General features: G+C 27.9%; 1 protein-coding gene across 3 annotated transcripts in view; it reads left to right on the top strand.

Annotated features, from left to right (window-relative positions):
* Positions 1–2,882: 2,882 nt before the first annotated feature.
* LOC110656668 (peptidyl-prolyl cis-trans isomerase FKBP17-1, chloroplastic) overlaps positions 2,883–12,658 on the top strand; it is a 51,858-nt gene continuing 42,082 nt past the window's right edge. The window contains exons 1-2 of one of the 3 annotated variants that reach the window (XM_021813546.2): positions 2,883–3,314; positions 3,415–3,537. In XM_021813546.2, coding sequence (XP_021669238.2) covers positions 3,021–3,314; positions 3,415–3,537 — 417 coding nt within the window. In that variant the 5' untranslated portion in view covers positions 2,883–3,020. The remainder of the gene's footprint in view (positions 3,315–3,414; positions 3,538–12,658) is intronic. The other 2 variants (XM_021813545.2, XM_021813547.2) reach the window with 2 other exon arrangements.

A 12,658-nucleotide genomic window follows, 5' to 3' on the forward strand; every position in this document is an offset into this window, starting at 1 on the left:
ATGGAGCTACTTCCATGGCTTCTTCATGATTCCTGTGGAGTTAGTTATTCAAGAGATATAATGCTATAGTTTTCTCTGTTTTGTTTTGCCTTTGGACCATTTTTCTTATAAAAAAAAAAGTTTTATTCGATGAGGTCTAATTAAACTTCAAATTTCATTTTAATTTTTTTTAATTATAAATTTAATTGTTAATATTAGATAATGTAGTTTAATAATTTTATTTTAACTACTTTTTTTTTTAAATATGAATTGTACGTTTTCTGCACTCATCGCATATATTCATAATTTAATATTTTTATATAAAATTTTTTATTAATTTTTAATATAATATAATGATTATTATTATTGTTATGATAATATAATAATTTTTTATTTTTCATGACATGTATATTATATATGTACTTATAATTTTTAGATTAAATTAATAAAAATAAAAATATATTAATGAAAATAAAAAATTATATAAGTAAAATTTATTATGATAAAATTATTATAATATAATTTTATAATTAGTGTTTTATAAATATATAAATTTAACTCTTTGTTATTTTGTTGGTTCATATACTTTCGTGTTAAACTTCTTAAATAATAAAGTATTGGATCTATCAAAACTAATTAACTTTTAATATTTTTTAACTTTTAAAACATATATAATCAACATGAAATTTTAAATTTTTTTTTATCATATTTAAAAGTTTATATATATAATAATAAAATAAATTCAATTTGATATAATTTTATATAATGTTGATCTTTTTATTTGTAGTTATTTTCGATTCAATTTTTAATTTTATTCATTAAAGCTAATTGTGAATACACATATAAATGAATATCAATATTATTAATTTTTATTTAATATATAATGTTTTAGATAATTTCATATTGTCTTATGACATAGAGAAAAACTTTAAAATAAGATTGACAAATATATTAACATTAATAAATTAATAATTAAAATTTTTGTATATAAAAAATAAAAAATCTATGTTAATATAGTATATTATTATTTTCGATTGCAATGATTATAATAAAAAATGTATAAATAATTATTCGATTTACAGTAAAATACTACGTCAACTGACTTATAACATATTTTTAAATTAAAATTCTCATAATCACTTTTTTAAAAGTAATCGTCAAATTTCAATAAAAAAAGTTACGTCAAATTTCAATAAAAAAGGTTGTTAAATCTAAAAAAATAAAAATTATATTAAATGATATAATGCTTATATTCATATAAAAATTAAACTCTTTTTATATTAAATATCAACTTTTATTTATATTTAAATATAAATTTATAAAATTAAAATAATAATTTTATATTTAAAGTATGAATCTTAGTTCCTTTTATATATATTCACTATTTGTCAAGTTAAGGTAAGATTATAGTATTAAAAAAATTATTATATTCTTTTTATATGTTCACACATTAATATTTTTTAAATTTTTAATAATTTAATATTTTTAAATAAAAAAATAGTATTATAAATTCTAGTCATCCTATTAATTACATTAATTTTATAATTAAACTCAATTTTTAAATAATATATATTTATTTATTTAAATTTTTTTCTCTTATATATAATTTATTTTATGTATGCAATTATATATTATTTAAAAATTTTAAATTCATATAATTTTCTTGTATATTACATATTATAATTAAATATTTTTCTATAATATTTTCCATTGTTGCATATATATATATATATATACACAAAGCTTATCAATAAATGTAGTAACTTATATATTAATGTAATAATTAAGAATTTTAGAAATATATCTATGATTAAAAATATAAATTTATTTTATATGAAATATTTTTCAATGAACTTACGAGCAATTAAATTTAAAAAATTTTTAAAAATAAAAGAAATCATATGTTTAATTAAAAAAATTATTTTTTTTTATTTTTTTACATGCATTAAATTTTTTTCATAAATAATTATAATTAAGATAGAGATAAAAATCTATTAAAATTCATTAAAAAGGTTATATATATATATATATATATATATATATATATATATATATATATATATATATATATATATATATATATATATATATATATATATATATATATATATAATATTTAAAGATAAAAATCCATTAAAATTCATTAAAAAGGTTATATATAAGAATAAAATATTTTTTATTTTTGTTAATAATATAAATGATGAAAGTATTTTTATAAAATTTTATTTTAAATTATATTATAATAAAAATTTAATTGAGTAGAATTTAAATATAAATAAGATTTTTAAATATAAATAAGGTTAAGAATTTTAGATTTACATATGCTTTAAAATTATATAGATAATCAAATTTTTAGTTATATAAATTTTAAATTTATATAAATTTTAAAATTAAACTAAATAATTAAAAAAATTATTATAAATACTATAAATAATGAGAGATAATTTAGGTAAAATTAATATTCTCCCTCTCTTCACATATTTATATATTTTATAGATATAAATAATTATTGATATTAAATTAAAAAAATACAGTGCCCCAAAATATAAAGTAATAAAAGTAAAATTATCTATGTCCATTTTCATTTATATTCCTTATCACTACGCAGAAAAGCCAATATTCAAAATTTTAATAAAATCTAATTTTCGTTTAACATAATTAGTTAAAATTTTTAATATTAATAAAATTTTAATATAATTTTAAAATATAAAAAATAATAGTAAATTATATTATTAAAATATTGAGAATTTGAATTTTCGCACAAATTCTGTCCGTTAGTTTGACTCCGCCGTCTTTCCTCAGCCAGTAGATTGTACGGCATGGTTATAAACATGTGGTGGTGCGTTCGATTCTCAGAGACGGCGTCATTTGGTCCGTTCATTCATGATTCACCAAAAGGGATAAGACCATGGCACTGAAGTACTTCTCGTCCACAGTCTCCATTCATGCAACCCATGATCGTGCGATGCTCTTGCTTGCCAGGATAACCATCATCTACTCAACCGCTTTTCTTCCGTTCATTCACAGAGAGAGATAAGGCCATGGCACTGAATTACTTCGCACCCACAGTCTCTATTCAAGCAACCCACTATCGTGCGGTCCCCTTGCCAGCATCACCATCATCTCCTGAACCACTTCAAGCAACGAGAAGACGACTTTTATCTAATGCAACACTCATTTCAATATGCGCAGCTTTTTCGATATCTACAATCCCTATCCCATTCTCAGCTGCTGCTTCTTCAAGAAATGAGCTTTTGGAGATCCCAGATTCCGGTGGAGTGAAGGCCTTGGATCTTCGCATTGGTTCTGGCGAAGTACCCCTTGATGGCGATCAGGTCCCCTCTCCACCCGTCACCTATGATGCTTCTGTCTCTTTTAATTCTTTTTTTTTTTTATATCCTATTTTTCTTATTACTTTGAATCTTCAATGCACAGGTTGCAATACATTACTATGGTAGATTGGCGGCAAAGCAAGGATGGCGATTTGATTCGACATATGATCACAAAGATGATACTAATGAACCAATTCCTTTCGTTTTCGTTCTTGGGTCAGGGAAAGTAAGTTCTTTTCACGCTGTTCTTATATCTAATTTGTGCCATTTCATTATTGTTGATTGATTGCAGAAACACGAAATTATTGTTTTTTTTTTTTTCCATAATTGAGAGTGAGGAGCTATTATTATTATTATTATTATTATTATTATTATTATTATTATTATTATTATTATTATTATTATTATAAGTTGAATTTATTTCTAGGCTATTACTTGATGGAACAAAGCTAAAATAAGTCACTCTACTTTTGTGGGATGTCCAAATAAAATTAAAATGGACTTTTTACTGTATAAAATCAAACTTTTTAATTTCAGCTCCTTACACGCCCTAAAAAATTACGTTTGCTCTATTTTATGTAATTAAAAAAAAAAATAAAGCTCAATAAACATTAAATTTTTATTGATATCTAAATGAAGCCAAATTGTATTTATGTTAAAATACGTTAATATTATAAATTTTAATCATAGTTTTGATTGAAAGAAATTTATTTTAAAATATCACTAATTTGCATAAAAATTTAATTATTTTAATATAATTTTTAAAGTTTTACTTTTTTTTTTCAATTTCGCAAGTAATAATATATTTCTACGTATAATATATTTTATTAAAATTTATTAAAATTATCTAAAATTTTTACAATATTGAAATTGAAATTGTTATTGTAACAAATTTTAGTATATAGTAAATTTTAAAAATTACGGTATATGTTGAATTTTTAAATTAACTCTATTAAATATAAGAAATAAATAAGTTAAATTTCTTCCTTCAATAAAATCTTTTAGCTATGGATAGCTCTAATATGTTCTTTTTTCTTAAAAAAAAAAAACTTTTTCATTTTTAACAAAATAATTTGTGCGCCTAAATAAATAGGAAAGATATGAAATAATAAATACAAATAAGTTGGATATAAACTTTAAAAATTAAGGAACAATTGAAATTAATTAGTGAAGGAGCATAAGCATGAAAATTGTTTGATTAGAATATTAAATTCAAAAAATTTCTTCTAGGGTTTCATGCATCATGCCACATCCATTATGTGCCTAATTGATTTCAATGTTCAATTGCATATTAAAACACTTTTAATATATGTTATGATCTACATTTGTCATTTAAGATTTTTGAATTAATAAATTAATTTATTAGAACCCTAGATTAAAAGAATAATATGTGCACTAACCTTTTGATGCACTGTAGATGTAATTGGTGCCTTTGTGAAGCACCTAGGACCCCAAGAGTTGTCCCTCTAGCTTGTCTACACCAAGATCGACAATGGCAGTCCCTAAACTAGCTTCTCAAGCCTTGCCAACCAATTAGAAATTAGGGATTTGCCTTTAAAGAGATTGTAGATATGTATAAGACACTAGAAATAATTTCTAGCAATTTTAATTCAAAGAAAACAATTGATTTCTCTTTGAAGTGATGAGAGAATATGAAGAGAAGAGAGGAGCATAGAGGTGGCGGCACCTTTTTGAGAAGATATGAATGTTGGCTATTTTTCTTTCTACCCTTTTATAATTAGGTCATCATTTAAAACCCTTGTCATATGTCATTACCTGATTGCATCTTAATTTTAATTGACCTAATCACATTAAGCCAAGTGTCAAAACTAGATTTAATTTTGACTTTGATCATCTCACATGATTGGAAGACAAATGACAAGCTTATATGGTGCCATGTGTCACCATCTCATGGTGCCACATGTCATCTTGTGAAATGACTAAATTACTCTTGTGTTTTAATTTTGAGTTTTTAACCCAAAATAATTATTTCTCCTCTTCTAATTAATTTATATCAAATATAAATTAATTAATTTATCTCTATTAATTAATTTCTCATAATTAAATTTATATTTAAACACTTTAAATATAAATTTAACTTATACTATACATTCAATAACCTATATTTGATTTCAAGTCATGCTAGGGACTTTGCAATCTTATTGCAAACTAAACCTATTTAATTAATCAATTAAACTCTTTAATTAATCAATTAAATCACATTTAACTTGGTGATTACTTGTGTATGTGTGTGACTCACTAGGCTTATCACTAATTGGCAATGAGATATGATATCAACTCTTAATATCATCAAAACTTTTTCTTATCATAAATAATTTCTCTAAATCATTTTAGGCATCTCATATAAATAACTTATGAATAAACATGATTACAATCTTTTTGGATAAGTCATGTCCTTATTGTGAAGTATCCTTAATTGTGAACTAATTTATGATACTTTATGCTAGAGATACTGTTACTCATATTCTTAACAACTTAAGAATAGAATTTCTAATAAAATATCAATGGACATTTTCTATTACACATAAATACATTATGTAAAAGGAAAAGTGAAAATGCCTTTTTATTAATAAAATATGTACAAGATGCATACTAAATGATATGCTCTATGACATACTACTAACAATCTCCCACTAGCACTAGAGTCATTCATTACAATATCTTAGACCCATCTTTTCAAGATGTCGGTCTAGCTGAGCTTGTGACATAGGCTTAGTGAATGGATCAGCTGGATTTTCAGCTCATGCTATTTTCTGCATAGCTACATCGCCTCGCCTAACTATCTCTCTGATAATGTGGTAGTGACTTTCTATATGTTTGGATTTCTAGTGAGACTGGGGTTCCTTAGCCTATATGACTGCTCCATTGTTGTCACAGTGGAGTGGAATTGCTGACTCAATAGAAGGAACTACTGTAAGTTTTGTCACGAACTTCTTTATCCAAACAGCTTCCTTTGCAGCATCTGATGCAGTAATATATTCAACCTCTGTAGTGAAATCTGCAGTCGTACTCTATTTGAAACTCTTCCAACTGACTGCACCTCCACTACAAATGAACACATACCCAGAGGTAGACTTTATATCATCGATATCTGATTGGAAATAAGAATCAGTGTAACCATCCAATTGTAAGTCACTACCTCTATATATCAAGAGTAAATCCTTAGTTCTTCTCAAGTACTTAAGGATATTCTTGACAGCTATCCAGTGTTTCAAACCTAGATTGGATTGAAACCTGCTAGTCAAACTAATAGCATATGCGATATCCGGCCTAGTACACAACATTACATATATCATACTTCTAATAGCTGAAGCATATGAAATCCTGGCCATTTTATCTCTTTTTTCAGGTGTCTTTGGAGACAACTCTTTAGAAAGGTGGATACCATGTCTCATTGGTAATAATCCTCTCTTGGAATCAAACATGTTAAACCTCTTTAACACCTTTTCCAAGTATAAACTTTGGGATAAACAATTATTCTTTTCACTCTATCTCTATAGATGCGAATCCCAAGAATATAGGTTGCCTCCCCTAAGTCTTTCATGGAGAACGTATTTGACAATCATACCTTTACAACTGTTAACATACCTATGTCATTACCCATCAATAAAATGTCATCCACATATAAAACAAGGAAAGTGATAGCACTATCACTAACCATCTTATTGTGGCTCATCCTCATTTTTGATAAAACCAAATGACTTAATGGTTTCATTAAAATGGATGTTCTAACTCCTCGAAGCTTGTTTCAACCCATAAATGGATCACTTCAGCTTGCATACTTTGGAACCATCTTGGGATTCAAAACCCCTAGGTTGTTCCATGAAAATATTTTCTTCAATGTATCCATTGAGAAAAGCTATTTTGACATCCATCTGCCAAATCTCATAATCATAGTATGCAGCTATTGCTAATAGAATCCTAATTGATTTAAGCATGGTAACAGGCGAGAAAGTCTCCTAATAATTGATTCCTTGCCTTTGGTGAAACCCTTTCACTACTAGCCTTGCTTTACAGGTCTCTACTTTTCCATCAGAACTAATTTGCTTCGTGAAAACCCATTTATTCCCTATAGGTACAATACCTTCAGGTGGGTCAATAAGATCCCAAACTTGATTCTTATACATGGAATCAATTTCGGATTTCATAGCATCAATCCATTTTGAAGAGTTTATATCTGATATAGCTTTCTTCACAGGTAAGTGGATCATCTCCATGATCTACTTTTTCATGAGTAAATAACTCTTGTTCATCTTCATGAAGAAAACCATATCTCACTGGTGGGTGAGATATCCCAGTTGATCTGCGAGGAATAACTGTAGATGTTTCATCAGTAGGTGTAGGTTGACTAGATGAATCTATATCCATTTGATTTGTTGGTTGATCAGAATTCTCCAATTCTAATTCTATTTGCCTTCCTTTGACTCCTTCTTGAATAAACTATTATTCAAGAAAAGTGGCATCTCTGCTTACCACAATCTTTTGTGATGTCGGCAAATAAAAATAATATCCAAAACTCTCTTTTGGATATCCAATAAATTGACCATTTTCTGATCTGGTTTCCAATTTATCAGTGTTCAGCTTTTTGATATAAGCTGGACAACCCCAAATCTTAACATGCTTAAGACTTGGTTTTCTTCCATGCCATATCTCATAAGGTGTGGAAGAAACTAAATTTGATAGAATCCTATTTAGAATATACAAAGTTGATTCTAATGCAAATCCCCAAAAGGAGATTGACAAATCAGTATAGCTCATTATACTACGTACCATATCTAATAGGGTACGATTTCTCCTTTCAGATACACCATTCAGCTGTGGCGTTCCTGGAGGAGTCAGCTGGGAAACATTGCCATGCTTTTTAAAGTATTCATTAAATTCAGTACTTAAGTATTCATCTCTACGATCTGATCGAAAAGCTTTAATACTTTTTCCTGTTTGACTTTCTACTTCAAATTTAAATTCTTTAAACTTTTCAAAGGATTCATGTTTGTATTTCATCAAATACAAATACCCAAACCTTAATTTATCATCAGTAAAGGTAATAAAGTAATGAAAACTACCTCTATCCATTTCTTTAAATGGACCACATACATCACTATGTATTAGCTCCAAAATATTTTTAGCTCTTAGTCTTTGTCCAACAAAGGGTGATCTAGTCATTTTGCCCTGAAGGCATGATTCACAAGCTGGAGTAGGCTCAGAACCTAATGAGGATAAAATCCCCATTTTCTCTAGTTTTGCAATCCTATCTTCTGCAACATGTCCTAATCTTAAGTGCCAAATATATTTTGAACTTGAGTTGATTTTCGCCATGGCATTGCATTTTTTTAGATTGCTTGCATTCATTTTGTGTTTATCATTATTATCCAAATAATAAAGACCATCATGAATATAACCTGAGCCAACATATTTATTTCTAAAATAAATATTACAAACATCATCTGTGAGCTGAAATTCATAGCCATTTTTAGTCAAACTAGATATAAAAATGACGTTTTTTAAGCATCAGGTACATATAAAATATTATTCAAACACAAAACATGTCCAGACATGTAAAAAGATTTAGATCCTATGGCTAAAGCTTCAACAGTTGAGCCATCACCAATCCAAAGTCTAACATCTCAAGAACGCAAGCTGCTACTGCTTGCTAATTTCTGCATATCATAAGAAATGTGAGAACTGGCACCAGTATCTAAAACTCAAGCTGTAGATCAACTATGAGCATCATCAGCATCTAAATAACAACATATAGACATACCTTCTGAAGGTGTATCCTTCTTGTCCTTCAAAGAAGGAAGATACTCTGGGCAGTTCCTTTTCCAGTGCCCATCCTTCTGGCAATGGAAACACTTTCTTTTGCCTCCATCAGCTTTGGTCTTCCCTTTCTATTTAGCTATCTTCTTGGAAGGACTAGGAATTTGAGGTTTCTCTTTCTTATTGCCCTTCTTCTTATTAGACTTTCCAGCAGAAGAAGATGCAATCAAAGCTACCTCTTTTTCTTTATTACCCGGTATATTCTTTTGGGCAATAACCAGCATGTTAAGTAAACCAGCCAAGGTATATTCTTGCTTAGTCATATGAAAATTTGTCACAAAATTTCCAAATGACTCAGGAAGGGACTGAAGGATTAAATCCATCTGTAGTTAGAAATCCATGTGAAAGTCAAGATGTTCAAGCTGCTCAATTAGCCGAATCATCTTATAGACATGATCCCTAACATTCTGTCCCTCAGACATCCTCATGCGAAATAGCTGTTTAGATATCTCATACTTAGCATTCCTGCTGTTTTCACCATACAACTCTTGCAGGTGAAGGAGGATCTCACTTGCATATTTCATGTTTTCATGTTGCTTCTATAACTCATTACTCATAGAAGCAAGCATGTAACACTTGGCTTTCATATCATGCTCCTTCCACTTGTCCAAAGTAACATGTTCCTCTTGAGTCGCCTTTGGAGATAAGGGACCAGGAACCTTTGAGTCTAGAACATATCCAATACATTATAAGTTCAGGACAAGTTTTAAATTTCTTAGCCAATCAGAAAGATTAGGTCCCGTCAACTTATTATGGTCAAGTATGCTCGCAAGGATATTAGATGGTGGTGGTTGTTGTGTACTCATTATTATCAGAAAATTAACTACAGAAAATAACCAGATTAATTAGTAAATGTATCATGTAATTAACCAAAATGATTATGGTCTTTTAATCAAATTGGTCCTCCTACTAACTTAGCAAATCCTACACTTCCAAAGTAGGAAATGAAAATTCTAGTTGGATAGATTTCTAGTGGGTGATTGAATTTTTATAGTCTTACTGATCATCCTCAGGCACATCCATTATTGGAATTACAATAAACTGTAAGTGAGCAACTTCTTGCCCATCACATCTCATGTGAGGTTCAATCCTTTTACCTAGCCCCTAATGCTCAAAATCTCAAGCACATCCATTATTGACTTATCTTGCATTAGTTAAGTTGATCCCATTGAGCAAGTAAACATAACATTCAAATAATTTTAATATCCTTAGGCACATCCATTATTGGCCACCAAACCATTTACATATTTACAACATCTCATGCTTAATAATTATTCTTAAGAAAATCTCTTAAATTAATTGCACCATATGCTAGTATTTAAAATTTCTTAAAATATATGCCTCAATGGAGGGCCCATTATATAATTTACTTTAATTATATCATTTCCAACTTAATCATTTGTTTAGAAGATTTAGTGGTTGGCTTAATTACTATTATAGTCTCACTTTGCACATTATCCAATTAACATGCATATATCATATACTTGCATACATTCCCATACATCTCATACATACATGGATAAACAATAAATATGGTATGATCATAGACTTTCTAAGGGATTCAATTCTAAGCCACCAAGAATTAAATAAGGGCATTCCTAGGTGCATTTCATTCATTCATATTACAAGAGTTGCTGAAGGAGTACATAATCAACACTTGATCTTGAATTCCTCCCACTGGTCCCACCAATGGTCTTGACCTCCTTGATCTTCTTACAATCCAATTACATAGTAATCCTTGGCATACTAAGGCAAATTTACAAGAACATGGACTTTAAAGTCCTCAAATAAATGAAATTACTACCCAAAAATACTACAACAATTATAATACAATGCCACCAAAATAAAATTAATTATTTTACAACAAAAAAAAATAAAAGAAATAAATCCAATCGCATTGGTCTTTTATTATCCATGATCATCCATCATGCATATTACCATTTAACAATTAAATAAAACATACATACTAAAATTAAATTGAATATCTCATATTCAACTAAAAAATTCATATTTGAATCTCATTTAACCAAATTTAAAAATTCATATTTGAATCTTATTCAAAACAAATTTTAAAATTCATATTTGAATCTCATTCAAACAAATTTAAAAATTCATATTTGAATCTCATTCAAAACAAATTTAAAAATTCAGATTTGAATCTCATTCAAAACAAATTTAAAAATTCAGATTTGAATCTCATTCAAAATAAATTTAAAAATTCAGATTTGAATCTCACTCAAACAATTGAATCAAAATTTAATTGTGCGATTAAAATTCTTAATTAAACAATTTAATTAAGTATGGGCCTAACTATGGACCTTAGGTCATACAACAATTTCATCATGAAGCCCAAAACTAACCCAAGCCATATGCACCATTAAGGTGCTAAACCATGCACACCATTGAGGTGTTTAGAACCATGCCGCCACATATGGTTAAACCAAACAACAATGAATCAATCCAAATTGATTAAATCACACAATTAAATCTCATATTAAATAATCTAAAAGGCAAATATAGTGGCCTTGATACCAATTGAAAGAGCGGAAGCATGAAAATTTTTAGATTAGAACATTGAATTCAAAAATTTTCTTCTAGGATTTCATGCATCATGCCACATCCATTATGTGCCTAATTGATTTCAATGTTCAATTGCATATTAAAACACTTTTAATATGTATTAGGATCTACATTTTCCATTTAAGATTTTTGAATTAACAAATTAATTCATTAGAACCCTAGATTAAAAGAATAATATGTGCACTAACCTTTTGATGCACTGTAGATGTAATTGGTATCTTTGTGAAGCACCTAGGACCACATGAGTTGTCCCTCTAACTTGTCCACACTAAGATCACCAATGGCAGTCCCTAAACCAGCTTCTCAAGCATTGCTAACCAATTAGAAATTAGGCATTTGCCTTTAGAGAGGTTGTAGATATGTATAGGACACTACAAATAATTTCTAGCAATTTTAATTCAAAGAAAACAATTGATTTCTCTTTGAATTGATGAGAGAAAATGAAGAGAAGAGAGGAGCATAGAGGTGGTGGCACCTTTTTGAGAAAATGAGAATGTTGGCTATTTTTCTTCCTTGTTCCTTTTATAATTAGGTCATCACTTAAAACCCTTGCCACATGTCATCACCTGATTGCATTTTAATTTTAATTGACCTAATCACATTAAGCCAAGTGTCAAAACTATATTTAATTTTGACTTTGATCATCTTACATGACTGAAAGATAACTGGCAAGCTTATATGCTGCCATGTGTCACCATCTTATGATGCCACATGTCACCCTGTGAAATGACCAAATTACCCTTGTGTTTTAATTTTGAGTTCTCAATCTAAAATAATTATTTCTCATCTTCTAATCAATTTATATCAAATATAAATTAATTAATTTATCTCTATCAATTAGTTTCTCACAATTAAATTCATATTTAAATACTTTAAATATAAATTTAACTTATACTATACATCCAATAACCTAGATTTGGTTTCAAATC

This window comes from Hevea brasiliensis, chromosome 11 (assembly GCF_030052815.1).
Source record: "Hevea brasiliensis isolate MT/VB/25A 57/8 chromosome 11, ASM3005281v1, whole genome shotgun sequence".
Classification (NCBI taxonomy): Eukaryota; Viridiplantae; Streptophyta; class Magnoliopsida; order Malpighiales; family Euphorbiaceae; genus Hevea; species Hevea brasiliensis.